Source organism: Leptopilina boulardi, unplaced genomic scaffold, assembly GCF_019393585.1.
Source record: "Leptopilina boulardi isolate dan_hultmark-lab unplaced genomic scaffold, ZJU_Lbou_2.1 LbouV2_399, whole genome shotgun sequence".
NCBI classification, from domain to species: Eukaryota; Metazoa; Arthropoda; class Insecta; order Hymenoptera; family Figitidae; genus Leptopilina; species Leptopilina boulardi.
Window position 1 is genome coordinate 910,706 of NW_026137972.1, and position 26,953 is coordinate 937,658.

A 26,953-nucleotide genomic window follows, 5' to 3' on the forward strand; every position below is an offset into this window, starting at 1 on the left:
ATTATTGGTTCAATTACAATTTACTTAATTTAAATAAAAATTATTTGGTGCAAGTAAATATTTATTTGATAATAAAATAACCGATTATTTGGATCAAATAAATTTTTTTTCAGTGTACATGTTATTAGAGATTTTTGCAAATTTTATTTTTTTAAATGAAACAATTTCTTTTCTTTCTACAACTAAAATATTTATAACTAATTAATTAATAAATTTTTAAAAGTCGATAAATTACATAATTGTTTTTTATTATTACATTCTGCAAAATATTAAAGTCTTTTCTTAACAAAATATTTACAACTAATTAATTTTTTTAATGCGGTATGTAAAAAAAGACAATATAATCACGATACAAAATTACACATTTTACACTTTCAATATCTTGTTCGTAACACTGATAAATACGAAACTGCTGTCTGTAAGATCTGAAAATTCAAATTTTTTAACATATGCATTCAGAAAAAAAGATTCTTTGTTTTAAAGAAATTTTCTTTGAATCAAAGAAATTTGTGCATTCTTATATTGGGTTAAAGAAAAATTTCTTTGATTTTACAACATTTTTTTTTATTTGAATCAAAGAAATAAAATTTTATTTTAATGTACTTTCATTAAATGAAAAATATATTTCTTGAATTCAAAGAAATCAATATCGTTGATAAATTTTTCTTTGATACAAAGAAAATTTTTTTTGTATCAAACAAATTATATTTGATTAAAAAAAATATCTTCGTTTCAAAGAAATTTTTTATTTAATTTAAATAAATGTTTCTTTGACCCTATATCAATGTTAGAATTTCTTTGATTTAATGCACAAATTTTTTTCATTCAAAGAAAATTTTTTTTGGACCAAAGAAAATTTCTTTGAAACTAAACTAAGAAGCTTTTGTTTCAAAGAAAATTTTATTTTGAATGAAAGAAAACAAGTCAAAGAAATTGGTTTTTTTAAATCAAAGAAATTTTTCTTTAGGTTAAAAATATCATTTAAAGAAAAAATTTCTTTAATTCAAAATTCTTCAAATTTTTTTTGGAAATTTTTTTTTAATTTAAACAAATTTCAGCTTTGATTCAATAAAGTGATTTTAAAGAAACAATTTCTTTGTTTCAAAGAAATTTTTTTTTGTGTATGGGAGCAAAGAAACGTTTGTTTTATATGGGACTCGAAATTTACATTTATTAATTCTATTTGCTAATTTAAAAATACTCATACTCTTGTGAAACTTCCAATAGACAATTCAGTAAATTTTCCAACCGTTAGCGCCAATGGTTTTTGTGTTCTCAAAATAACCATTAGTAAGAGTTTAATATTGCCTGGTGATGTCTCATACCACGAACAATCACTTATGCATTGAGGAATATTTGAGCTCTATAAATAATATATTTTTAGAACATTTTTTAATTTCTTGCTTCAAAAATAGAAAAAACAAAATGTTTTTTTTCATAAAAAAACTAATTTTTCGATGTCCGAAATTTTAATTGTACGCTTTTTTAATTAAAGGAAATTTTAAGATGCCGAATTTTCATTTAGCCGAAATTATAAAAAGATTTCGGCGCAATTTTCAATAATTATGACCAATTAGAAATTATCAAGAAAATTGTGATTGGTCAATTTTAAAAATTGCACCGATATCTTTCTGTCGATTGTTTATTCGGCCATTTGTAATTTCTGCTAAATGAAAATTTGGCGTCTTAAAAATTCGTACAATTTGTACAAATAAAAATTCGAACAAATAAAAATTCGGACAAATTAAAATTCGGTGAATTGGAATTTCTGTCATTTAAAAATTCGAATCACATAAAATTCGATTGAATGAGAATTCTGTTAAATTAAAATTGGATTAAATTAAAATTCTCTTAAATAAAAAGTCATTTTTAAATGACTATAAAATAAAAATTCGGTAGCTAAAAATTTGTATAAACAGAAATTCTGTTAAATACTAATTCAAAAAATGAAAATTGCTCTAAAAAATAATTATTTTTAATAAAATAGTTTAAAATAAAAATTCTAATTAATGATTTTTATGGGAAATTCAAGTACCTTTTAAGAGAGTACAATTTTTTTTTAGAAAATATTTATTACAAACCTGGGACAGCAGAATTTCTCCAGAGAAACAAAATGCAAATGCCTGCGACAAATTTAGAAGTATGTAAATGATATTTTTCATAATTTCAAATACATCAAGTGCTCCTTCATATTCGAACTGAAAAATTAATTATTTCTATTGTCATCATGATTATTTGTAAAATTTATTGGTTTAAAAAAATTCTCGATAAAAAAAATTTAGCAAACATGCTGCAAAAATTGCTAAAAATGTAAATAAAAATAAAATTTTTTTTTTGCGTGTTGGTATCTGAATTATATAAAAATTTTCTTCGAAAAGATATACCTATACTTACAGTTATAATTAAAAATCCCGCAAGGCATAGTACAATAATACTTCCTAAAAATTGAGTTAAACAAATGTAACAATAAATGGATTCTATTTTATGATGCATGAGTATTAGTCTTCTATGCTTGAGAACAATATTTTTTATAAGCATAATTAAATATTTATTATCACACGACGACGTAGAACGAAATGATATTTCACTAATATCTTTTAATAAAATTTCGATTTTACCCACAAGATGAAATATCTAAAAAAAAAATATATAATTTACAATGAAATTTATTTTGTGATCCAAAGAATGTGAATCATTTTTTTTTAGTGGTCTATAAAGGACCCTATAACCACTAAAAATTCAGAATTAGATAATTTAATAAACTTACCAAAGTACCAAGTAATGATTCAGATAAACCGTTGGCAAAAAGCCACATTGCATAAAGTATTGATTGAAAAATTAACGCTGATAGAAAATAAGGGGTAAAATTAAGATCAAAAGGATATGCAACAGGTATTAGTAATACTTTTTCATTAGCAAAAAAACCATAAAAACATTCTAAGCCATATGAAATTCCAACTGCCGAATAAAGTGTCCAAACGCAAATGCAAAATTTATATGCATACTTTAAATATTTCATCATTATTTCTTTGTCTTGAGGATTTTTCATATTCTTCCAGTCATCTTCTACTTCAATAAGAAGAGAATGCAAATTGCTGAAAAATAAATATAAATTGTAATTTTTAACTCGATTTTGCAATAGAATTGTCTAAGTTTGAAACATAATCTTTAGTGGTTTTTAGGGTCCTTTGTTTTAAGAATATTGAAACTATTTTTTTGTTGTTTATTTCGACCCTAGATTTGGATCCTCTTCAGTAATTTATTATTTTCTAATACAAATGTATCTAGGAAAATTTTTCGCATGAATTTTAAAAAAATATTCAATTAACGAAGCAAAAGAATAAATAAATTATGATGATTCCATAATTTGCAGTGTAAAAAAATCCTGGATTTTAAGAAGAATAAATTTTGCAATTAATACATTCGTTGATGATGTGATATACTTTACCCCTTATTGTAACGCATAATTCCAAATTTAATGACTATTAATATAATTGCAACTGTATTGCGAACTCCGTCCACCATTTTTGGCTTATCTTCATAAATTGCATAAATATCTTTAATTTGAAAGGGACTAATCCCTACGAGTGACGAATAAATAAGTAACTGACTAATTAAAATTGGCTTGTTTGGCCACAAACCAAGAACATGAAGACTATATTCTAAAGTCCAGTGAATAATTGGAATTTTCATAACTACACGACTCTGTGTTACAAGAAAGATGAATCTTCAATTATGACGAATAAAAAAAAAAAAAATTATTTTACGGAAGAAAAATTATTTCTATTATTTAGAAATATTATTTCCTAGGAGACATGCGTCATTATTTCTATCTATAGGATAATAACAATATCAATTTAGAAATAAGTTATTCAAGGTTCAAAGACCGAGGAAGTGCATATACTTATTGAGTATTAGAAACTTATAAGAAATCCTAGAAGTGTACTAAGTTATTTCAAATTAATATGTATAATTTATTATAGATTTACATTTTATCGTATTTTATTCTAAAAAAAAAACGCGTCAATTATGCACATATTTTATTATCGTGAAATTATATTACTATCATTTATGCTTAATAATTTATAAATCCTTAACATATTATTTCTAATTTTTTCTATATACTGAATAACATTTGTAATGATACGGCAAAATAGGGATTTTGTACAGTGAACAATATTAAATGTTTTGAAAAAAAAGTTTAAAAGAATAAATTAATAATTAAAATCAATACCGTCGGAAATTGTCGGTACGATTAACGTTCGAGGAGTGGAAATTCGGCGCTGACTTTAAAGCAAGATATTTCAAGTTAGAAAAAAGTTGGAGACTTCTAACTTAGATGGTTGGAAAGCTGATAAAATTCTGCTTCTGAATGTATATCAAGAAATTTTTTTTCCTTTTTTTGTATTTATAACACCGAAAAGATTTCAAGTAAAAATTATGCAATTTTCGTACTGTCGTACTAATGTATTTGACTCCCGGCATAATCTAGAATAATGCATGGAAAAATTTGACAATTTTATAACATAATCTTTAAGATCTCAGCTTTAATTTGCATTTTTGAAACTTAAAAAATGTTTTGTGGTTCCTGAAATATGTTAAAAAAGGTCCGAGCATGTTTTTCTACAAGCCAGCAGCGAGGCGGCAAAAAATGATAATCAGCGGCTGATTTATAGAAAAACATGCTCGGACCTTTTTTAACAATATTTCAGGAACCACAATACATTTTTTAAGTTTCAAAAATGCAAATTAAAGCTGAGATCTTAAAGATTATGTTGTAAAATTGTAAAATTTTTCCATACATTATTCTAGATTATGCCGGAAGTCAAAAACATTAGTACGACAGTACGAAAATTGCATAATTTTTGCTTGAAATCTTTTCGGTGTTATAAATACAAAAAAAAAAGAAACAAATTTTCTTGATATACAATCAGAAGCAGAATTTTATCAGCTCTCCAACCATCTAAGTTAGAAGTCTCCAACTTTTTTCTAACTTGAAATATCTTGCTTTAAAGTCAGCGCCGAATTTCCACTCCTCGAACGTTAATCGTACCGACAATTTCCGACGGTAGTGTATAATTTAAAAAATTTGAACCGTACTTACCAGTAGATTTTGCAGGGTGTCCAGCATGAACAAAGAAGATTTTACATGTGCTCACAAAGAAATAAATGTTTATTAATTTTTAAACGGGAATTTTTGGCAAAATTTACACTACCGTCGGCAAATGTGCGAACTCTTAAAAAATAATAAATCTTTAAAATTCTCTCCTTTTTATTTTCTAAAAACAAATACAATTCTGAAAAAAATTAAATATCAAAGAAAAAACCCAATTTTTATTATTTTTTTAAATTTCTCTGACCAAAAATTAATACTTTTTAACGTTCTTGAGCTCATTGAAATGGTACTTTGTTATATAGGGTAAGTGCATCAATTACGGCGCAATATCATAAAAAATAATTATTATTACTATTATATTCAATATAACTGTTGCAAAATGATTAAAATAAATTATTTTAATCTTTTTTTGATACAATTACTAATAAAGATGCACATTCAAACAATTATTAATTTAATTATTTGAGATCAAATTTTTTCTCTCGCCGTAATTGAAAATTTTTTAAGATTTTCATTGGCTTCAATTACGGCGGGCAAAGTATCTTCAAAATACACGTAATTTTTGGTTAACGTAATTGATACACCGAAATAGATACAAACGCGCCGTAATAGAAAAGAACGGTATTAGTTTTAATTTTCTCATATTTGATTAAATAATCGATTTTTAATTTAATAAGTTTTTTGTTGTGGTTTTTAAAATTTTTTGGCCATATTTTTGATCCTATCAAAAAACAAAAAACGCTATCTTCTTCCTTATACAAAAATGAAGAAAATTATATAAAATAAAGATATTTTGCCTTAAATATGAACATTCTAGCAACAAAACAAGTTTGGAGTGGTTTTCTAACCCAGATGTGCTTCTACGTATCAGCCAGCTATGTTGTGCTGTCTAGAGTTAAATTCACTTTATACAATAGAAATGTCGAATTTTCAATTTCAAAGTTATTTCAATTCTAATCGCGCCGAAATAAGTGCATTTACCCTAATTCAAATTATTTAAAGCAATTCATTAAGTTCTTCCTTAGCGTATGCAAGCCGCGAAAATTGGGTCAAAAAATATCGAAAAATTAAAATTAAATTCTACAACAACATATAATGTTTAAAAAATAAAAAATCGTTAATTTAAAGTTCCCGATAACAATAGTTACAAAATTTTGATTATTTTTTGGAATTTATTGCCTCAAACCGAATCTTTACTGAAATTTGACCGAATTTGGTAATATTTCAATTATCACAAAACTTGAATTTTTTTTCTTTCTCAATTCCATTAAAATTAAAAACATAAATCGTCCTATCTTAAACCAATCTTCACGAAATTAAGCGAAATTTGGTATACTTACGTATTAGAGTCTAGAGAAGCCGACAAAAAAAATCAGACGTGCGAGTTTTACTCACACTAAATCGAGGGTTCCGTACGCCTAAAAATATAATAACATAAGTGACTTGGTCATTATTTACAATTTTTTCGAAAAAAATCAATTTCTATCCTTTACAGTTCTCAATCGTGACTTTTATTCATGTTCGCTATATTTTTCCTGTAATCTACCCTATTACCACCCTTAAGGCAAACCCTATCATATAAAAATTCCAAAAAAATTCAATTTTTCTAAAAAGCCGATTTTAATGCATATTCTTGCACAAAATACTCCTAAAAGTGTGGAAAAAAATTGACAGCCAAATACGAGTAGAGGAAGACACCTATTACCACCAAAAAGTCATCCAACCCAAAAATCCAAAATCATAAAAAAGTTCCCAAAAAAATTCTATTTTTGTTAGGCAGACGATTTTAATGCATATTCTTGCACAAAATACTCCTAAAAGTGTAGAAAAAAATTGACAGCCAATTACGAGTAGAGGAAGACACATATTACCACCAAAAAGTCATCCAACCCAAAAATCCAAAATCATAAAAAAGTTCCCAAAAAAATTCAATTTTTCTTAGGCAGACGATTTTAATGCAAATTCTTGCACAAAATACTCCTAAAAGTGTGGAAAAAAATTGACAGCCAAATACGAGTAGAGGAAGACACCTATTACCACCAAAAAGTCATCCAACCCAAAAATCCAAAATCATAAAAAAGTTCCCAAAAAAATTCAATTTTTCTTAGGCAGACGATTTTAATGCATATTCTTGCACAAAATACTCCTAAAAGTGTGGAAAAAAATTGACAGCCAAATACGAGTAGAGGAAGACACCTGTTACCACCAAAAAGTCATCCATCCCAAAAATCCAAAATCATAAAAAAGTTCCCAAAAAAATTCAATTTTTCTTAGGCAGACGATTTTAATGCAAATTCTTGCACAAAATACTCCTTTAAGTGTAGAAAAAAATTGATACCCAGATCGGAGTAAAGTAAGACCTATATTATCACCAAAAAAAGCAATTGTCGTTTTTTGATATTTTTTCGAAAAAAAACCAATTTCTTTTCCTTCTTAGTTCTTAACTGTGACTTTTATTCGGTTTCGCTAAATTTTTGCTGTAATCTACGAGGGAAAATATAAATTTAATAATTTATGTTACTTATGAAAACAATGAAATAAACTCTTTTTTAATAAAAGGAAGAATACTTAAAGTACTGTTTAATGATATTTTTAAAATTATCACAAATTTCATTATTCAGATTAGTTTAAAAAAAGCGTTTAAAATTTAATTATTTAACAATTTCTTCATATTTATAAAATTTGTAATAAAAAAAATCAAATAATTTTACAACAAATTGAAAGAGTTCAGTAAAATTAAATTTAAAGAAATAAAATTGCATATGCTATTGTCGAGTTTTAATAAAAGTAAACTATTTTAATGTCATTTGAACAAATAGAATCAATTCTCGTGCAATTACATTAACATTTTTGGACTTGGTCCATTTTTTTTATATGTTTGTCATAAAATCATTAACAAGAGTCATTCACGGAAAAAGAGATGTACCTGGAATAGGGCAAGGTTTCACATAGAATATCAAAAGTTTGAATTTTTTCATATAAATCTGTTTCACTATTCTAGTGAAACTTTTCGCTGTTCCAGATGAAGCTTTCTTTCTGTGTTTAAAATCGATTATCATAAATATATCCCAAAACATGTGGTAAAAGTAACATTAAAGTAACTTCAACACTTGAAAAGTACCAAATATTTACATGTTTAAATACTCAGAAATTCATTTTCATGAATGTTTGTAGTAAATATATCTATATAGGGTATAATGATTTTTAATACTAAAACTTTTATTTAAAAAGATATCGAAAAATGGTTAATATCGTTTGTCTTCTTTAATCTTTATAGTCATAATTTTGGTATAATTTCTGAATTAATATATGATTGAAGGGTATTACACGCAGAGAAATGATTTATTTGAACCAAATAAAATATATTTGAGTTAAATAAACGTATATTTGTCTCAGAGCCTACTAACTTATTTATTTGGCGTAAATAAAAGTTTTATTTGTCAGAAATAAATTTTTCTTTGCCTCAAATAAATTTTTTATTTCAATGAAATAAAATATATTTGCAACAAATAAATGAGTTAGTAGGCTCGGAGACAAATATACCATTTCTCTGAGTGTAGTTAAACCTTATGCAAAATTTGAATTTCTAATAATTTTTCTAAATTTTATGGAATTTCTTATTGTAACTCTTGAGGAATCTTCTGTGGTCTTGCCTCATCCTTTCAAAAAATATATATTAAATATTTCTTGTTCCTCTATAATTTAACATGGATATAATTATGTGGCGGCGTCTAAATTCAAACACAGTTAATTTTTAAACAATTGAAAAATCATTTTTTTCATACATTTTTTATCTTATTATCTAAACTTATAGCCTATAATTAAAATCTGATATCCACTTTATTTCCAGTTTCCGCAAATTGAAAAAAAATTTATTACGCCAATATATTTTTGCTAATTTTCAGATAGGTTATCTAAAAACAAACTTTTTTTACCTTTCATTTGTAGTAATAAAGTTATTTGAATTTTACTTTTAATATGTTTCATTTATTTTCAATACGTTGCCCGTAACACTGACAAATATGAAAATGCTGTCTGTAAAATCTGTAAAGTAAGTTTGATAGAAGTCAATTTCTCGTTATGTTTTGGCAATTAGTATAAATATTGCATTTGAATACATAACTATTCTCAAATTTATCAACATTAAAATTTAAAATTTTCACTTTATTTACTTACCCCTATAAAGCTGATTATAGATAATTCGGCAAACTTTCCAATAGTTAGTGTCATTGGTTTTTGTGTTCTCATAATAACCATTAATAAAAGCTTGACATTCTCTGGCGTTGTTTCATACCATGAAGAATTACATACACATTGAGGAATATTTAAACTCTGTGTGTAAAATATAATTTTTATAATTAATCAAAATATTTCATTTAAATGACAATTGGTGCGAATAAAAATTCGAAGAAATGAAAATTCTGTCTCCTAAAAATTAAGCTAAATAGATACATATTCCTTTGAATAAAAATTCTTTCAAATGGAAGTTTGATTAAATAAAAAATTATGCCAAATAATAATTAAAAGTAGTGAAACTTATGGACTAAGAAGAAAATTTTAGCTAATGAAATTCTACAAATAACTATTCTATAACGTTCTTCAGTATGTATGATGTAATAATTTTGTTATAAACCTGGGAAAGTAGAATTTCTCCAGAAAAACAGATGGCAAATGCCTGCAGTAATGAGAATAATATATACAATACATATTTTACTATTAAAAATACATCAAGTGAATCCACAGACTGAAAATGAAAAATTAATTTTTATTATTAATTTACCAATTGATATGAAAATTGTTATATCGCTAACAAAAATTTTAAGTTTATATATCATAAACATACGATTGGTGGACATTTTTGCCAATTCATTTTTCCTATTTCAATCATCCTAACTTAAAAGTATTAAGTATTCGCAGCATTTAAAAAAATATATAGGGGAGACCGAGGAGGAAAGTAACAGAGGAGGAAAGTAACAAAGCTTATAACTTTTAAACAAATTATCGGATAGACATGGTTCAAACATATTTTTAGTCGGCACTGTTCCCCCTTCCTCCTCCATAGTGTGTCCGAGCCTGACAAGAAAGATTAGGTCTGATTCCGGTATGACGTGCAGAAAAAACGTCAAAAGTAAGTTTTCGTTCAATTTTTCAAAGTCTCGTATTTCTTTAATTTTATTGTTTTTTAAAATATGCCTTTCGTTATTTTGTAGCCTTATTATCTGTCTTTAAGTTGTGCTTAAACAAACAATTTAACATTTGTGTAGTTTTAACGTTTTTGTTGACATACAAGAAAAAAGCGACCGAGGAGGAAAGTAACACGCTACTTTTCTCCTGTTGTCGATATTGTCCATGTTTTAACTAATGATTGAAGCAAATCGTATTTAATTTTACGAATAACAGAGATTTATTTAAGAAAAACCTGTGATCTAGGTAAGCATAAAATATGTTTAAGAAAAAAAATGAGCTAAATTCATAAAATGTTCGAAATATGTGCTAAATATGTCCCAAATATGTGCCAAATAAGTATAAAGTGTACTTAAACTTTTATGTGTTCCTAATAAAAATATTTCTAATTAATAATAGTCATTAGTCTAAAGAATTTTACATAATTTTATACTGTTACTTTCCTCCTCGGGGGTGAGGAGGAAAGTAACAGATGAAGAGCTTGCGTAAAAGTTATACTGTGAACTGTCAATTTATTATAAATGTTTAATTCAAATTTTATTTAAAAGGTGAATGTCCAAGCTTTCATTTAATATATTGGACAAATTTATTTGACAAATATTTTTAATGCTAGCATAAAAAAACTGATTTTTGTTACTTTCCTCCTCGGTCTCCCCTATACATCAGTGTTAGTATTATTTCACAGCAGTTAAAAAACTAAAAAAGTTAAGAGTATTTTTCGGCAGTTAAAAAAAATATACATCAGTGAAGAGTTTAGTAATCAACACAAAGGGACCCCACGAATCCTTAAAGGATCCCTAGAGGTTCCTGCAAGGGATCCTAGTAGGATCCTGCGTAGGATTTTTAACGGATCCCTCAGGGAACCTTTAAGGATCCTATGTAGGAACCTCTAAGGATCCTCTAAGGATCCTGTACAAGAATTTTTATCTGGGAAATCATACAAACTATTTTTATGTAACATCTTTTTTCAATTTTAACCCGAAAAAGGGTTATTTTGCTATTTTTTAAGAATTTTTTGATTTTTTCAATTTTTTATGATTATTTTTTATTATTTATTGTTGTTTTTTCAATTTTTAGTTAGTAACCTATAATATTGTGTCTAATTTTAAGTGTCATTAAAATCAAATGTTTTTAACTTAATAATTTGAACATTTCTTAATTTAAAACGAAACATCTTCTATTATATTAAGTTAACAAATTTCGAAAAACGACACCGACCCCGTGACCTCGACACCGTCCTTGAAAAATCTATTTTCAATTATTTTCAAATAAATCAAAATACTTTGCATATATGCTTTTAGAAAATCTTACAAACTATTTTTATGTAACATCTTTTTTCAATTTTAAGATAAATTTTATACAATATTAATAAGATATTAATTTAAAACATAAATTATAAATATAATATACATAAACTACAATAAGTAAACAACAATAAGTACAATTTTAACCGAGCGAGCGTTAGCGAGCGAGGAATACATCGCTAGTAACCATTAAAATGAGAAAATAACATTAGTTTATTTTCAATATACTAATCTGTGGTTGTAGGATTTTTAACTTAATTTGATTTGTTTGTAACATTAATATAAGATTATAAATAGTATAATACTACTGAGCATCATAAAAATAATTTTGATGAAAAACATCAATGTTAACGCTACTTTAGAAAAATAATAAGTTGGGGATTTTAACGGTTGGGAAAAATGAATTGAAAAAAGTATGTCCCCCAAAATAAGTAAACATACAGATATCATTAAGAATCCTGTTAGACAGAGCAAAAGAGTGCTTGTAAGAAACTGAGTAAAGCAAACATAAGTAAAAATAGATTCAATTTTTTGACTCATAACTATTAATTTTTTATGTTTCTTTACAATATCCCTGATAAATGTTACTAAATATTTATTATCAGTTGATGAACTGGGAGAAAAAGTTATTTCACTAATGTCTTTCATTAAAATTTCAATTCTACCCACTAGATGAAATACCTGCAATAAAAAATATGTATATATTACTAAAATTAAATTTTTCAATTAATTTTCAATGAATGCAAAAAAAAAAATGAAGACATACCAATGTGCTAAGTAATGTCTCAGGCAAAGCGTTAGCATTAACCCACAATGTTAAGAGTACAGTTTGAAAAATTGACATTGATACAAAAATTGGTGTATAATTAGCATTAAATGGATATGTTGCTGGTATTAATAACTGACTCTCTTCATCCTCTGGATGCGTGAGTAATCTTGCTAAAAATTCTAGAAGATATGAGGAACCAGTAGTTGCATAAAGACACCATTGACAAGTACAAAACTTTTGTGCATACTTTGCATATTTCATCATTATATCAATTTCCTTAGGGTCTTTTAAATTCTTCCAATCTTGGTCTATTTCGTTGAAAAGCGAGTGCAACTTACTAAAGAATACAATTTCAAAATTTCATTAAATTGTTAAAATTCAAAAATTACGATAAAAATATCCTCACCTTTTATTGAAACGGATAAGTAAAAATTTTGTGATTATGAATGTAAGTGCAATCATGTCGCGAATACCATCCAACACTCTTAGTTTGATGTGGGAATATTTTATAACGTCAACCAATTGAAAGGGACAAATCACAACAAGCGTGGAACATAGAAGCAATTGGGCAATTGGATTTGATTTATTTGGCCAAAGACCGAGATAATGAAGATTGTATTTTAATGTCCAATGAATGATTGGAATTTCCATAATTATATATGGCAAGAACCGTAGAAAGACAGAAAATGAAAACGAATGGGGTTCTTTTTTTTTTAATATTAGGAGAAATTCATTTATTTCTATTCAGAGAAATTTTGAAAATAACTTATTAAAAACTTAAGGATCCACGCATAAAAGTGTATTCCGAGTATAGCATTAAAAATTCATAGGAAATTTGAAAGACGCATTTCATAAACTGCAACTTTTTTGTTTACAACTTTTTATGAATGGTAAATTTTTCTTGAGCTGATAGTTTGAATACAACTAGATTATGCACATATTGTAGTATGTGCAGAGCTTACTTTTTACACGTCAAACAATTTATGCACCCTAAACTTTTCAATTTTTTTTTCAAGCATATATATATTTTATCAAAATAGGATCGCTTAGGTAAATTTATAAGTTTTTTTTTGTAATCTTTCTAATATTGTAAAAAAGCTCTTGCAGTTGAAAATTTCTTAAAAAATTGAAAATAAATCTTAATTAATTAAATTAAAGAAATTATTATTTGAGATATTTACCCATGAGTTTCGTTTTCGCGAAATTTATTTTTAAATGTATTTTATGTATAGAGGAGTGTAGTTATGAGTGGACCATGTTTTATTTTTTGTGTATAACTTTTTTTGAGGTAAATAATTAGTAAATTTTGCTACACCGCTATAATAATAGCTACAAGTTACGTATTTAGACATTTTTTTACTACAGAAAAATTTTCTAGAAATTTTTCAAACAGTGTTTTTTATCTGTTTCTTTTTTGTATAGTCATGAGTGGACCACCCTGCAAAAATTCTCTTAAAACTTATCAAAAGCAATTAAATAATATAGAACTTCAATTTTAATTTTTTTTATTCTATTTAAAATAATTTTTAAATTAAATATTAAAATGACAAAAAAAAAATACATTCTAATTATCAGATTAAGTTTCATACTCTGATTCACAGTGTATACAATAAAAAATATTGTCAGTTTTAGTTTTAAAAAATTAGTATTATAATAAAACTTGTTTATCTCTCGATAAAATTATTTCAATTTTACTGTTTTGTAACACTCAGTGAATATACAACTTAATTATACTGATAAATATCATTTGTATTTATAGTTAAATTATTTATATGAATATATGTGGAAAAATATATTTCTTTTATAACGTTCACTCTTGTATACACAATTTCAATATGTTTCATTTATTTTCAATACGCCGTCCGCAATACTGACAAATAAGAAAATGCTGTTTGCAAAATCTGTAAAATAATTTTATGTAATTGCAAATTTTTTGCTTTCTTTTATGAACAGTAAAAAATACACTTACCCTTGTAAAACTGCCAACAGATAATTCAGTAAATTTTCCAACCGTTAGTGTCATTGGTTTTTGTGTTCTCATAATAACCATTAATAATAGTTTGATATTTTCCGGCGTTGTCTCATACCATGAACAATTACATACACACTGAGGAATATTCAAACTCTGCATGCAAAAAGAATATTTTTATTTTTAAATAGAGTCATTTGGGGTAAATGGGAACAAAATCCCTATTTTTCACAAATTACGTAAGTTTCTTCCTTTAAAAGGTAATATTTGGGGGTTTTTTTTTTAAATTGTTATTTACGTTCCCAGGATTCATTTTATGCAGCAGAAAAAAAATTTAGATAAGCTTTAAACGCATAAAACTGACTGTCCCCCATTTACCCCAAAATTTAGAAAATTTCATAAAATTCGGGGTAAATGGGGAGAGCATAGTTTCTAAGAAAGTTTTAAGAAAAAATTTTCCTCAAGTATATTACTGTATTATAATCATCATCATACAAAATTTTTTTCTTATTCCTTATGATTTCCATAATAGAAATTCACTTGAATTTTTGACTTTTGTCAATGTGGTTAATAATGACAAGCTGTCCCTATTTACCCCGAGTTTTCAATTTCTTAGGGTAAATGGGGACAGCTTGTTATTATTAACCAAATTGACAAAAATAAAAAATTAAAGTGAATTTCTGTTATAGGAGTCATAAGGAATAAGAAAAAAATTTGGTATGATTTTTAAGACTGTTTTCTTTGAAATGCGAAACAAAATACTGAAACTGTTTGACATTGATTTTCAAGTTTTTATGCATTGAGCGATAACTTTTTTTATCTTGCTGCCAATTGTCAAGATAAAATCTTATGGCAATACTCAGAACCTCTTGTAGGTGATCTGAGGTTAAAATATTGACATTAAACTTAATTTTAAAACTGTAAATTAAGCTCCATCGCCTCTTGTCCCCATTTACCCCCTGTCTCAATTTACCCCAACTGACCATACACGTTTTATTAATTTGAAATTTTTGATTTATAGGTATACAAGTATAATATTTTTATTTCAAACCTGAGAAAGAAGAATTTCACCAGAAAAACAGAAAGCAAATGCCTGCAGTAATGAGAGACATATAAAACATATGTATTTTACTATTAGAAATATGTCAAGTGCATCCACAGACTGTAAATGAAAAATTAATTACTATTATGATATTGTTCTTTACTATTAAGAAAGCCAGTAGAATAGATGGAAATTAATAATTGAGAATTTTTATAAAAATTCTCCTACTTAATGCCTCCAAGTAGAAGAATTAAAAATACAGTTTTAAGGATCTGAACAAGCGTCAATTTTTTGGCGTTAAGTAGGAATTGAATTTTGACTCGATAAAATAAAAAAAATAAAAAAAATTTATAAAAATAAAAAAATCATATACCATAAACATACAGTTATGATTAAAAATCCTGTTAAACAGAGCAAAAGTGTGCTAGCAAGAAATTGTGTAAAGCAAATATAACTATAAATAGACTCAATTTTATGACTCATGAGTATTAGTTTTCTATGTTTCTTTACAATATTTTTGATAAATGTTATTAAATATTTATTATCAGACGATGAATTGGAAGGAAAAGTTATTTCACTAATTTCTTTCATTAATATCTCAATTCTACCAACCAGATGAAATACCTGCATTAATAAAAATATTTTTTTAAGAAATTAGATTTTTTCTTTTATTAGAGGAATGTAGTCATGAGTGGACAACATTTTGTTTTTCATGTATAACTTTTTTTTTAATCAAAATTTTAATTTTCCAGAATATTCATTTGTTCGAATTTTCATTTTACAGAATAAATATATTATTAACCGATTATCAATGTTGCAGAATTTTCATTTAGACCCAAATTAATTAGCCAGAAATTCTTTATGCAAAATTAAGATTCTTTTAAATTACTATTCTACAAAAATAATATTCTTCAAAATAAAATTCGATTTAAATATAATTCTAAAAAATTAGCTTTAGTGCTTATTCATGTGACTCGAATTAGTCCTGAAATTGTATACGAAAAAAAATCCGCAAATGATCCGGATTAGTCAGCAATCAGTCTGGATAAAAAGATAAATCCGAGATCATACACAACTAATAAATGCAAAATTACTTAAAGAACTATTGAATCCAAAATTTATCCGATCTGCGTAATCAGTAAATCTAGAATCTGTATTCACTAGTTACTCATGACTATACATATTCCCATATTTATTAAAGTCACATTACCCTTATGAAAAATAATTACTAGAGTTACTAGTAATTAATCCAGTAGTTTATTTCAATAATTATATGCCAGGTATAATTATATCCAGTAATTATTTTTCATAATGGTAATTAGAATGTAAAAATAAATAAAGACATACCAATGTACTGAGTAATGTTTCCGAGACAGCGTTAGCACTAACCCACAATGTTAGGAGTGCACTTTGAAAAATTGACATTGAAACAAAAATTGGAGTATAATTAACGTCAAATGGATATGTTGCTGGTATTAACAGCATTTTGTCTTCCTCTGATGAATGAGAGAAGAAAAGTACGAAAAATTCAACAAAATATGCAAAACTAGTAGTTGAATAAAGCCACCATTCACAAATACAAAATGTGTGAGCGTACTTTGCATATTTCATCATTATTTCAATTTCCTGAGAATCTTTTAAAATTTTCCAATCTTCTTCCACTTCGTTGAATAGTGAATACAAATAACTGAAAGATATATTTCAAAGAGACGCATGAATTTTCTTCAAATTTCAAATGGCCTAAAACTTAATTCACCTAAATTCAATTGGCTTAAAAGTCGTATGGACTAATTATTACTTGGCCTAAATTTTCTGTAATCTAATACTTTTTTAGCCTCATTTTTATTTGACCTAATTATTACTTGGCCTAAACTTAATTTGTCACCCGCTTATGAACGTGACAAATGAAGTTCAGGTCTAGTGAGAATTAGATCAAATAAGGATTAGGCTAAAAGAGAATTAGGTTACATTAAGATTAAGCCAATTAAGAATTAATATGTTAGATTAATATTAGAACAAGTAACAATTAGGTTAAATTAAGATTATGCCAAATGGGAATTAGAACAAATGACGATTAGTACAAATGAGGATTAGATTGAATGAAGATTAGGACAAATAATAATTAGATCATATACAGATTAGGCCAAGTAATAATTATAGTTCATACGACTTTTAGGCCAATTGAATTTACGTCAATTAAGTTTTAGGCCATTTAAAATTTGGAGAAAATTCATGCGTCTCATTTCAAACTTTAGCACTAATTATAATTCAGCGAATTTTTAACCAAACAGTATTAATCAATAGAATTAACCTGAGGGTTTTCACCAAACTCACAAGTTAATTGGAAATATTTAGATAGATAAAAATCTCCTCACCTCCGATTGTAACGGATAAGTAAAAATTTAGTGCATATGAATATAATTGCAGCTAAATCGCGAATCCCATCCACCATTCTTGCTTTATCATGGGAAAATTTTATAACATCTATCAATTGAAAAGGACAAATCACAACAAGCGATGAACATAATAGCAGTTGGTTAATAAGATTCGGTTTATTTGGCCAAAAACCAAGGAAATAAAGACTGTAATTTAATGTCCAATGAATTATTGGAATTTTCATAATTGTACAAGAATCAAAACAGAAATGTAGAAAGCAAAAATGAAATGAGGCGTTTTTTCTGTTTTAGTATACCATCCGTTAGAAGGCATTCATTATTTCTACCCAGCTAGTAGAAAAGTAACAAAAATCAATTTGAAAATAACTTATTGAAGACTTAAGGATCGCAAGCATAAACTGCATTTTCCAGATGCATTAAAAATTAATAAGAAATCTGAAAAACGCACCCATAGCATTTCACAAACTGGTAACTTTTTCTCTTACTACGTACTATTTATGAATTGTAAGTCTCATCACTTTATACTTTGAAAACAACTATAGATTATGCACATATTTTAGTATGTGCAGAGCTCATTTTGTATACGTCAAACAATTTATGCACCCTCTAAACTTTTCAATTCTTTAAATACCTACTGTTAATCGGATGGCTTAGGTCAATTGACGATTTTCAAAAAGATTTCGCATTTAGAAACTATTGTATAAAAAAGAATTTTTACTTGTATAGAGTAATCTACAAAGTATCCTTGCTGTGATAACTACAATTTTATAGAGGTATAATTTATTTTTAAGATTTAAATGGATTTAATTTTAAACACATATGATATCACCTCTTGAAACCAAAACATTTTTCTTTTCGACAACTGTTACATACTCTTATAGACACGTTTAATTACTTCACGCAGTTGATGTTTCTGTAAAATAACCTAGGAACAAGATTGGCGACAAACTTATTTGTTTATCATATTTTAACCTTATTACTCAAATTAGTTTTTTATACACCAAACTCAAACTCGGGTGAATATCAAGTTAAATATTATCCTAAAACATTTCTATAGAAAAATACTCTAGTTTCTTGAAAGGCTGACAAAGTACGGACACATGTTTCTGCATCATTAATATGCTGTTCGCAGTACAGACAAATATGAAACAGATGTCTGCAAAATCTGTAATTTCCCAAATTTAGACTGTGTATAAATAATTTAAAAATTTGCATTTCTATTTGTTAAATTTTTACTATCTGATTTGCTTTTAAATGATTATAATTATTTAATAAACAACTTTTAAAATCTTACTTTTGTAAAACCTCTAAGAGACAATTCAGTAAATTTTCCAACCGTCAGCATCATTGGCTTTTGTGTTCTCATAATAATCATTAGTAAGAGCTTAATGTTTTCTGGCGATGTCTCATACCACGAACAATCGCTTATACTTTGAGGAATACTTGAGCTCTAGACAATTTATTTTCATTACTAATAAAAGTTATTAGAATTATATTATGACTTTCAGTAAAATTTACGTGAGTGGTATTACTTTAAAAAAAAATACAAAAACTTGACATTACTAGAGAATTATTTGTATTACAAACCTTAGTTAATAAAATTTCTCCACAACAACAGATAGCAAAAGACTGAAGTAACATAAGAAGTATAAAAGAAATGTACTTTAGTATTAAAACTAAATCCAATTCATCCACCTGAAATTTAAATATCATATATGTTAATACTGTTACATAATTTTGTTATCCATTGCAAATTATTCATAAAAGACAGATCGAGCCTCCCTGGTTAAAATTTCAGACTGATTTCAGATTAAATACAAACAGATCCAATCCAATCAGTTTGAATTAGTACAGAAATTGTACGAAAACAATCCGAAATTGATTCGTATTAGTTAGCAATCAGTCTGGATGAAAAGATAAATCCAAGATCAGTCCGGAATATTCCAAAATTGATATGAAATAAATCCACAATTAGCCGGCAACAATTTGATTTTAGTTAGATCAAAAAACAATTCAAAATGAATCCAGAATTTTTATGTAAGAATTGTATGATAAAAAGTTTTTCAATTATTTTTTTTTTGTAACGCAGTGTAATTATTAATGAGAAGCAAATTCTAATCTAATTTAAGAATGAGCCTAATCTGGGATACCCTATTACGGAAGTTGGCACCTAAGTTGAAATATGCAATAATCCTAATACTTTGTTTTAACCCCTATGAAATCCGTAATTAATTCGGCCTTTGCAATTAGTAAATCTAGAACCCAGTAGGAAAAGCACGATTGTCTGAATATTGGTCCAATATTGGGATCACTTTTACCAATCTGGGAGTCTGGGAGTGTAGAGACCAATGCCAAGGCTCGAATTTCAATATTGGACCAATATTCAGCCAATCGTGCTTTTCCCACTGGGTTCTAGATTTACTAATTGCAAAGGCCGAATTAATTACGGATTTCATAGGGGTTAAAACAAAGTATTAGGATTATTGGCATTGTTCTCTACACTCCCAGACTTGGTCCAATATTGGCTAAAATAACTGGTCCAAAATTTAGTCTTGGCAATTTCCCACTGGGAATTTAGAATAATATTCCCTTAATCTAACCCTCAATTTTACTTATAGCTAATGAAAACTAAGTGGTAATATTTAATGAATGAATAAGTAATTTGTCATTTATTAAATAAATTCAATATTGTATTTTCAATAATTGTTAATATGTGAAAGATGAATTTAATCAAATAATTCTTTGTAATTGAATTTGGCTATTCTTTACTACTACTTGATATATTAATTCCACGATTTTAATGTTTCAAATCTAAGGTCAGATTTGTAATCGCAGCGATCCTAAAATCCCCTGACAAGTTTTTGCGAATTCAGATTTAAAAAAATTTCCATCATCTTGGATCCGCCATTAAAAATTTTCAAAATATGATTACGAAGTTCCAAAGGTTATTTTTTTACCTATTGTTTATCGTAATAACATAATTTTTTCTTAAAAATGGTTCTAGAAACGAGGTGATCGATTTCGCATGGAATGTCTCATATGTATACATACAGTAATGATTAAATATCCGGCAAGACATAACGTGATAGTACTTGTGAAAAATTGAATTAAGCAAATATAACTGTAGATGGCTTCAATTTTTTGACTTATAATTATAAGTTTCCTGTGTTGGTTTACAATTTTTTTAATAAAATCTATTAAATAACGTTTGCTGTTTACTGTCTTTGGAGGAAAAGAAATGTTTCCGATTTCATTCCGTAAAATTTCAATCCTACCCACAAGATGAAATATCTAAAAAAAAATAATTATGAATTGTCATCATTTTTATTCTTAAATATAACTAAGAATACAGTAAAAAAAAAAAGTTTACCAATGTTGCAAGTAAAGTTTCAGACAAAGCATTAGCACAAGTCCAACATCCAAATAGAACAGATTGAAAAATTGATGCAACTATAAAAAGTGGTAAAGGATTGATATCAAAAGGATATGTTGCTGGTATTAACAATATTCTTTTGCCCGATGAATTTGTAAAGTAAATTAATAAAAATTCGCCAAAATATGTACAAGAAGTAATTGCATAAACTGACAATTCGCTAATGCAAAATTTATGAGCATACTTTACATATTTCATCATTATTTTCTCGTCTTGAGAATCTTTTATATTTTTCCAATCTTCCTCTAGTTCCTTAATAAGAAAATGCAGATTGCTATAAAAAAATGATTCCATTCACTAATAGTAAAATTTTCTAATTTGCATTTTAAGTTTTTAAAAAGATTTGCAAAAATTTACCTTTTATTGAAAAGAATAATTAAAAATTTAACGACCAGAAATATAATTACAAACATATCGCGAACTCCATCCAACATTTGTGCTTTATTTTCATAAGACAGAGCATCTTTTAGTTGGAAAGGGGAAATTACAATAAATGAGGAACACAACAAAAGTTGAGGATACAAATTTGGTTTATTTGGCCACAAGCCAAGAAAAGTAAGACTAAACTCTAAACTCCAATGAAAAATTGGAATTTTCATAATTGGTAAATATATAGACCAGTGATGAGAAAAAAATATTCAATGTTGAATGGATACAAAAATCTAAGAAAGGTAAAATGAATAATGATTTCTTGTTTAGATCCACTACAATCCAGGAAACCATTATGTATTGTCATTCATTATTGCTACTTGCGGAACAGTAATAAACTCAATTTAGGAATAAGTTATTGACGATTCAAGAGACGAAGAATCTGTAGTTTGGTGCATTATGAATTCATAGGAAAACAAGACAACGTCCCCTTATTATCTGACAAAATTCACAACAAACACTCGTATAATTTTGTGATCGATGGAAATTTCTTCACCTTTTACTTTCGTAACATTATAGATTATGCACATATTGTAGTATCTGCAGAGAACTATAATGCTTCTTTACATCTAACAATTTATGCACCCTAAACTTAGTGAATATTTTCAAATGCTTGTTAGTTGTTTCAAAACAAATGATATTTGAATATATTTTCATTTTACAATGCACACAGTAGGTAATAGTTTTTTTTTTTTTAAATAAATTATTTAATGAATTTTGTTATCGTTTCAGTGTATTTTTTCCGAAAGACAGATTTTTGAATTTAAATTTCCGAAATAAAAAAACATTTATTAAAAAGATTGGGGTACAAAAGATCCAAACCAAAAGGTCCAAAACTTTAAAGATCCAAAAGCCCAATAGTACCAAAAGTACAAATTACCCAAAATATATAATATTATTGAAATGCATGTTTGATAAAGGTGTAAATTGTTTATAAATGTAAATGATGCCCAAGTGCTTTTATATATTCTAGTTCTCGATTGTCGTCGAAATATTGTTGATATTGTGCCACAATTCTTTGAATGACAGCTTGATGCTGATTCCACAGAATAGGAGCATATCGAACTGACACTGCTTTTCTTCTTCCTCTCGCAGCTTTTCCACAAATATACGTAATCTAAGGAAAATCATGTGTGGAATAGTATATTTTAATAGTATATTAAATTTAAATATTTTATTAATTTCAGATTTAATTTTTAACCTCGAAGTATTCTGCTACTCGTACAAACTCCTCTGGCACATCATCTAAAAACAAATCAAAAACAGCAGGCACATCTTCCGGTGGTACGAATGCTAGAGCGCACATGCTTCGTGTTGCTTCTCGAATACTTGGATCATTTTTATTATTGTACATTTCCTGTAACCCCTCAGATTGAATTCTACGATAAACACTTTGGCACAGGTGAAATAAGCATAAATGGACATCATTGCCAATATTAGTTTGTGCTGCATTTATGATTTATTTATGATCTTGACTCGCACTAACCATTTTATATAAATATTAACTAAAAATTTTGAATATTTGACGTTTACAAAGGAGAAAACTAACAATTTTATGAAATGTAGGTTATTCCTGAAACAACTTCATACCAAAGTAATGACAACTGAATGTAATTATTCTTTTTTTTTTTGTTTGGACTTTTGTCTTTTTGGATCTTCATAGTTTTGGACCTTTTGGTTTGGACAATTTGTACCTATACCATTAAAAATACTCATTAGCTAATGACAATATTATATCAGCCAGAGCTCTTAAATAGTCCATAACACGGTTTCCGTTATTATATTCGTCATATTCAAGACTATAAAGTAAAGTAAATAATTTATTAAAAATTTTCCATAATACACTCTTAATAATATTTATTTCTTAAATTTAGTTTAATTATATTATTATTGAAATAATGAATGAATAATGATTAAATTATTATTGAATTAATAGTGTATTATATAAAAGTGTTCTCATTTTACACATTTGCATACGACCATCAGAACGTGCGAGTCATGTGCGTCGCATATGAGGACGAGCTTAAATATCAAAACAAGCGGAAATGGTAAAATAAACTGATTCATAATGATTACTCCTGACAATTTGTTTTTATGTAAGGTACAATATACGTATAATAATTGAATACTTACAAAATAAGGAATTGAGTATTTTTGTATAAATATACATAACATCTATTTTATCCTATTACCGATTACTAAAAAAAAGGGATAAGAAGTTTACTTCCACTGCCATGTTGTAGTTAAGGTATTAATATGCTGTTCGTAATACAGACAAATATGAGACAGATGTTTGTAAAATCTGTAATATCAAAATTATTATTTTCAAAATTTTTATAATAATAAATTTTTGTTTTGTATATCAACTTATTTGCGCACTAGAACAGGTTAAAGCAGTAAAATATATATATAATTGGACGGGCGATTGTGTTTCTTACCGTACTTTTATTGGAAGACCGGAAACGCCATATTGTTCATTCCCGTTTTTTCATAAGTAGCGGGAGAATTCAAATATTACTGTGTAAAATGTAAAAAAATACAAAATATAACCTAAAAATTAGAAACTTTAATAATAATAATATTATTAATAATAATTAATACTGACTTGTGAAAAGAAACACCTTTTTCACCTACGGTTGGTTTCCATTGTCCCCACTCGTCATTTGTCATAATTATCGTCAACTACCGCACCTTGCTCTAGTGAAAATTTAGTGACTTTATAGTAACTTTTAATTTTACCAATAAAGTCATTAAATTTTTACTAGAGCAGGGTGTGGTAGTTGACGAGAATTATGACAAATAGCGAGTGGGGACAATGGAAACCAACCTACTATGCAATCAATACTAAGTATCGAATCTCACTAACGTGATCACACAATGACAGGAGTATACAACAGGGAATGAAAAATATGGCGACCAGTGTTTCAATCTGAAGCACACCGGAACCCCATCCAGTTATATATAGAGATAAGTGGTAATACAGTTTTGTTGCATAATATACTATACATTCTATTAAAATATACTCTACAATCTACTTAATTATTTGAAAATTTCTAAAATCTTACTTTTGTAAAACCTTTAATAGACAAAGCAGTAAATTTTCCAATTGTTAAGGACATTGGCTTCTGGGTTCTCACGATAATCATTAATAAGAGCTTAATGTTTTCCGGTGATGTCTCATACCACGAACAATTAATTATACTTTGAGGAATACTTAAACTCTACACAATAATTTTTTTATTGTAATTAATAAAAGTTATAAGATTTATTAGCAAGATTTTAAAACCCTTATAAAAAAATGATTACTGACACAATTTCTCCCAAAATTTTAATAAGAATTACAAACCTTCGTTAGCAAAATTTCGCCACAGAAACAGATAGCAAATGACTGAAGTAACATTAGAAGTATAAAACAGATGTATTTTAAAATTAAAAATAAATCCAAATCATCCACAGACTGAAATTGAATAATTGGTAATTATTGTATTGCGCAGTGTTCTGTTTTGTTTATAGATACATACAGTAATGAATAAATATCCAGCAAGACATAACGTGATAGTACTTGTGAAAAATTGAATTAAGCAAATATAACTGTAGATGGCTTCAATTTTTTGACTTATAATTATAAGTTTTCTGTGTTGGTATACAATTTTTTTAATAAAATCTATTAAATATCGTTTGCTGTTTACTGTATTTGGAGAAAAAGACATGTTTCCGATTTCATTTCGTAAAATTTCAATCCTACCAACAAGATGAAATACCTAAACAATATTAATTTTAAATAATTTCACATTGTTATTAATTGCATTCATTAACAATGTAGTAAAAAAAAGTTTACCAATGTGGCAAGTAAAGTTTCAGACAAAGCATTAGCACACACCCAACATCCAAATAGAACAGATTGCAAAATTGTTACAGCTATAAAAATTGGTAAGGGATTGATATCAAAAGGATATGTTGCGGGTATAAACAATATTTTTTGGTCCGATGTATTAGTGAAATAAATTATAAAAAACTCGCCGATATATGTGCAAGTTGTAATTGCATAAAGTGACCAATCGCTAATGCAAAATTTATGAGCATAATTTACATATTCCATCATTATTTTTTCATTTTTCGAATTTTTAATATTTTTCCAATCCTCCTCCAGTTCCTTGAGAAGAAAATGTAAACTACTAAAAGAAATCAGATATACAACTTTATATTGCAGAAAAGTGATTTCCTTTTACAATATAATTTGTTTTAGATGATTTAAAAAAGTCTAAATATTGTAGATATACCTTTTATTCGAAAGCATAATTAAAAATTTAACGACAAGAAATATAATTACGGCCATATCGCGAACTCCATCCAACATCTTTGCTCTATTGTCATAAAATAAAATATCTTTTAATTGAAAAGGAGAAATTACAACTAACGATGAACACAAGAGAAGTTGATTGAATAAATTTGGTTTATTTGGTAACAAACCGAGAAAATTAAGACTGAACTCTAAACTCCAATGAAAAATTGGAATATTCATAACTGTACAGTTGTACTATATATAGAGCTCGAAAAATTATCAGATATACTATACGTATATCTTGAGATGGATAAAAAAAATATAATAAAAGAGAAATGAATGATTATATTCTGTTTAGGTATATCTCATTTTCCAGGGAACCATTATCTGTTATCATTAATTATTGCTACTTGCGGAACAGTAATAAAATCAATTTAAGAATAAGTTATTGACGATTCGAAGACGAAGAATCTGTAAAGTTTGGTGCATTATGAATTCATTGAAAAACAAGAAAAGTACTCTTATTACCTGAAAACATTCACAACAAACACTCTTATAACTTTGTGATCGATGCAAATTTCTTCACCTTCCACTTTGGAAACATGATATACATTATGTACATATTTTAGTACCTACAGAACTATATCTAACACTGTTTGTACCGGAAACTTGGTGTTTTTATATATGTTTTTATTATATGTTAACCATATCAAATCAAATTAAACTTGAAAATATTTATTTCACAATATATTATACCCTTTCGAAGTGGGTAGTATTTTTGATTAAAATAAGATTCTCCAAGTAATTTTTCAATGATTATTAAACGACATTTTTTGTTGAAAAATTATTATTTTTAGTCTACAGGTATTTCTGTGTCCGATTTTAATTATACTAACAGTTGCATTATTAATCACATTCCTTCTGCTCTTCTAAAGTCACATGCAGTTCTGTCTTTGCTAATCCGTTACATATCTTATTTAATCCATCTTTATCGTCGAGTTTTTCCATTTGAGTAGAGGAGAAGGATTA

At 26.9% G+C, this 26,953-nt stretch overlaps 4 protein-coding genes across 4 annotated transcripts; all 4 read right to left on the reverse strand.

Moving 5' to 3' along the window:
• Window positions 1–227: 227 nt before the first annotated feature.
• Window positions 228–3,886, reverse strand: LOC127288996 (odorant receptor 4-like). Its single transcript, XM_051316727.1, has 6 exons — window positions 3,449–3,886; window positions 2,768–3,095; window positions 2,395–2,634; window positions 2,082–2,198; window positions 1,208–1,363; window positions 228–425 (listed from the first exon to the last, which is right to left on the reverse strand). Exons 1-6 carry the CDS (start codon window positions 3,691–3,693, stop codon window positions 375–377), a joined length of 1,137 nt encoding a protein of 378 aa, XP_051172684.1. The 5' UTR covers window positions 3,694–3,886; the 3' UTR covers window positions 228–374.
• Window positions 3,887–7,892: 4,006 nt separating this feature from the next.
• LOC127288946 (uncharacterized) lies at window positions 7,893–18,536 on the reverse strand. The gene is made up of 12 exons (XM_051316663.1): window positions 17,760–18,536; window positions 16,732–17,071; window positions 15,769–16,008; window positions 15,394–15,504; window positions 14,343–14,498; window positions 14,233–14,274; window positions 12,780–13,114; window positions 12,371–12,710; window positions 12,046–12,285; window positions 9,750–9,860; window positions 9,293–9,448; window positions 7,893–9,160 (listed from the first exon to the last, which is right to left on the reverse strand). Exons 1-12 carry the CDS (start codon window positions 18,002–18,004, stop codon window positions 9,110–9,112), a joined length of 2,367 nt encoding a protein of 788 aa, XP_051172620.1. The 5' UTR covers window positions 18,005–18,536; the 3' UTR covers window positions 7,893–9,109.
• Window positions 18,537–18,716: 180 nt separating this feature from the next.
• LOC127288998 (odorant receptor 47a-like) lies at window positions 18,717–21,451 on the reverse strand. The gene is made up of 5 exons (XM_051316729.1): window positions 21,151–21,451; window positions 20,832–21,071; window positions 19,368–19,475; window positions 19,075–19,230; window positions 18,717–18,945 (listed from the first exon to the last, which is right to left on the reverse strand). The coding sequence occupies exons 1-5, from the start codon at window positions 21,412–21,414 to the stop codon at window positions 18,895–18,897; spliced, it is 819 nt and encodes a 272-aa protein (XP_051172686.1). The 5' UTR covers window positions 21,415–21,451; the 3' UTR covers window positions 18,717–18,894.
• A 2,219-nt stretch (window positions 21,452–23,670) lies between these two features.
• Window positions 23,671–26,584, reverse strand: LOC127288997 (odorant receptor 13a-like). The gene is made up of 6 exons (XM_051316728.1): window positions 25,923–26,584; window positions 25,481–25,817; window positions 25,164–25,403; window positions 24,989–25,099; window positions 24,708–24,863; window positions 23,671–23,944 (listed from the first exon to the last, which is right to left on the reverse strand). Exons 1-6 carry the CDS (start codon window positions 26,162–26,164, stop codon window positions 23,894–23,896), a joined length of 1,137 nt encoding a protein of 378 aa, XP_051172685.1. The 5' UTR covers window positions 26,165–26,584; the 3' UTR covers window positions 23,671–23,893.
• Between the last annotated feature and the right edge of the window lie 369 nt (window positions 26,585–26,953).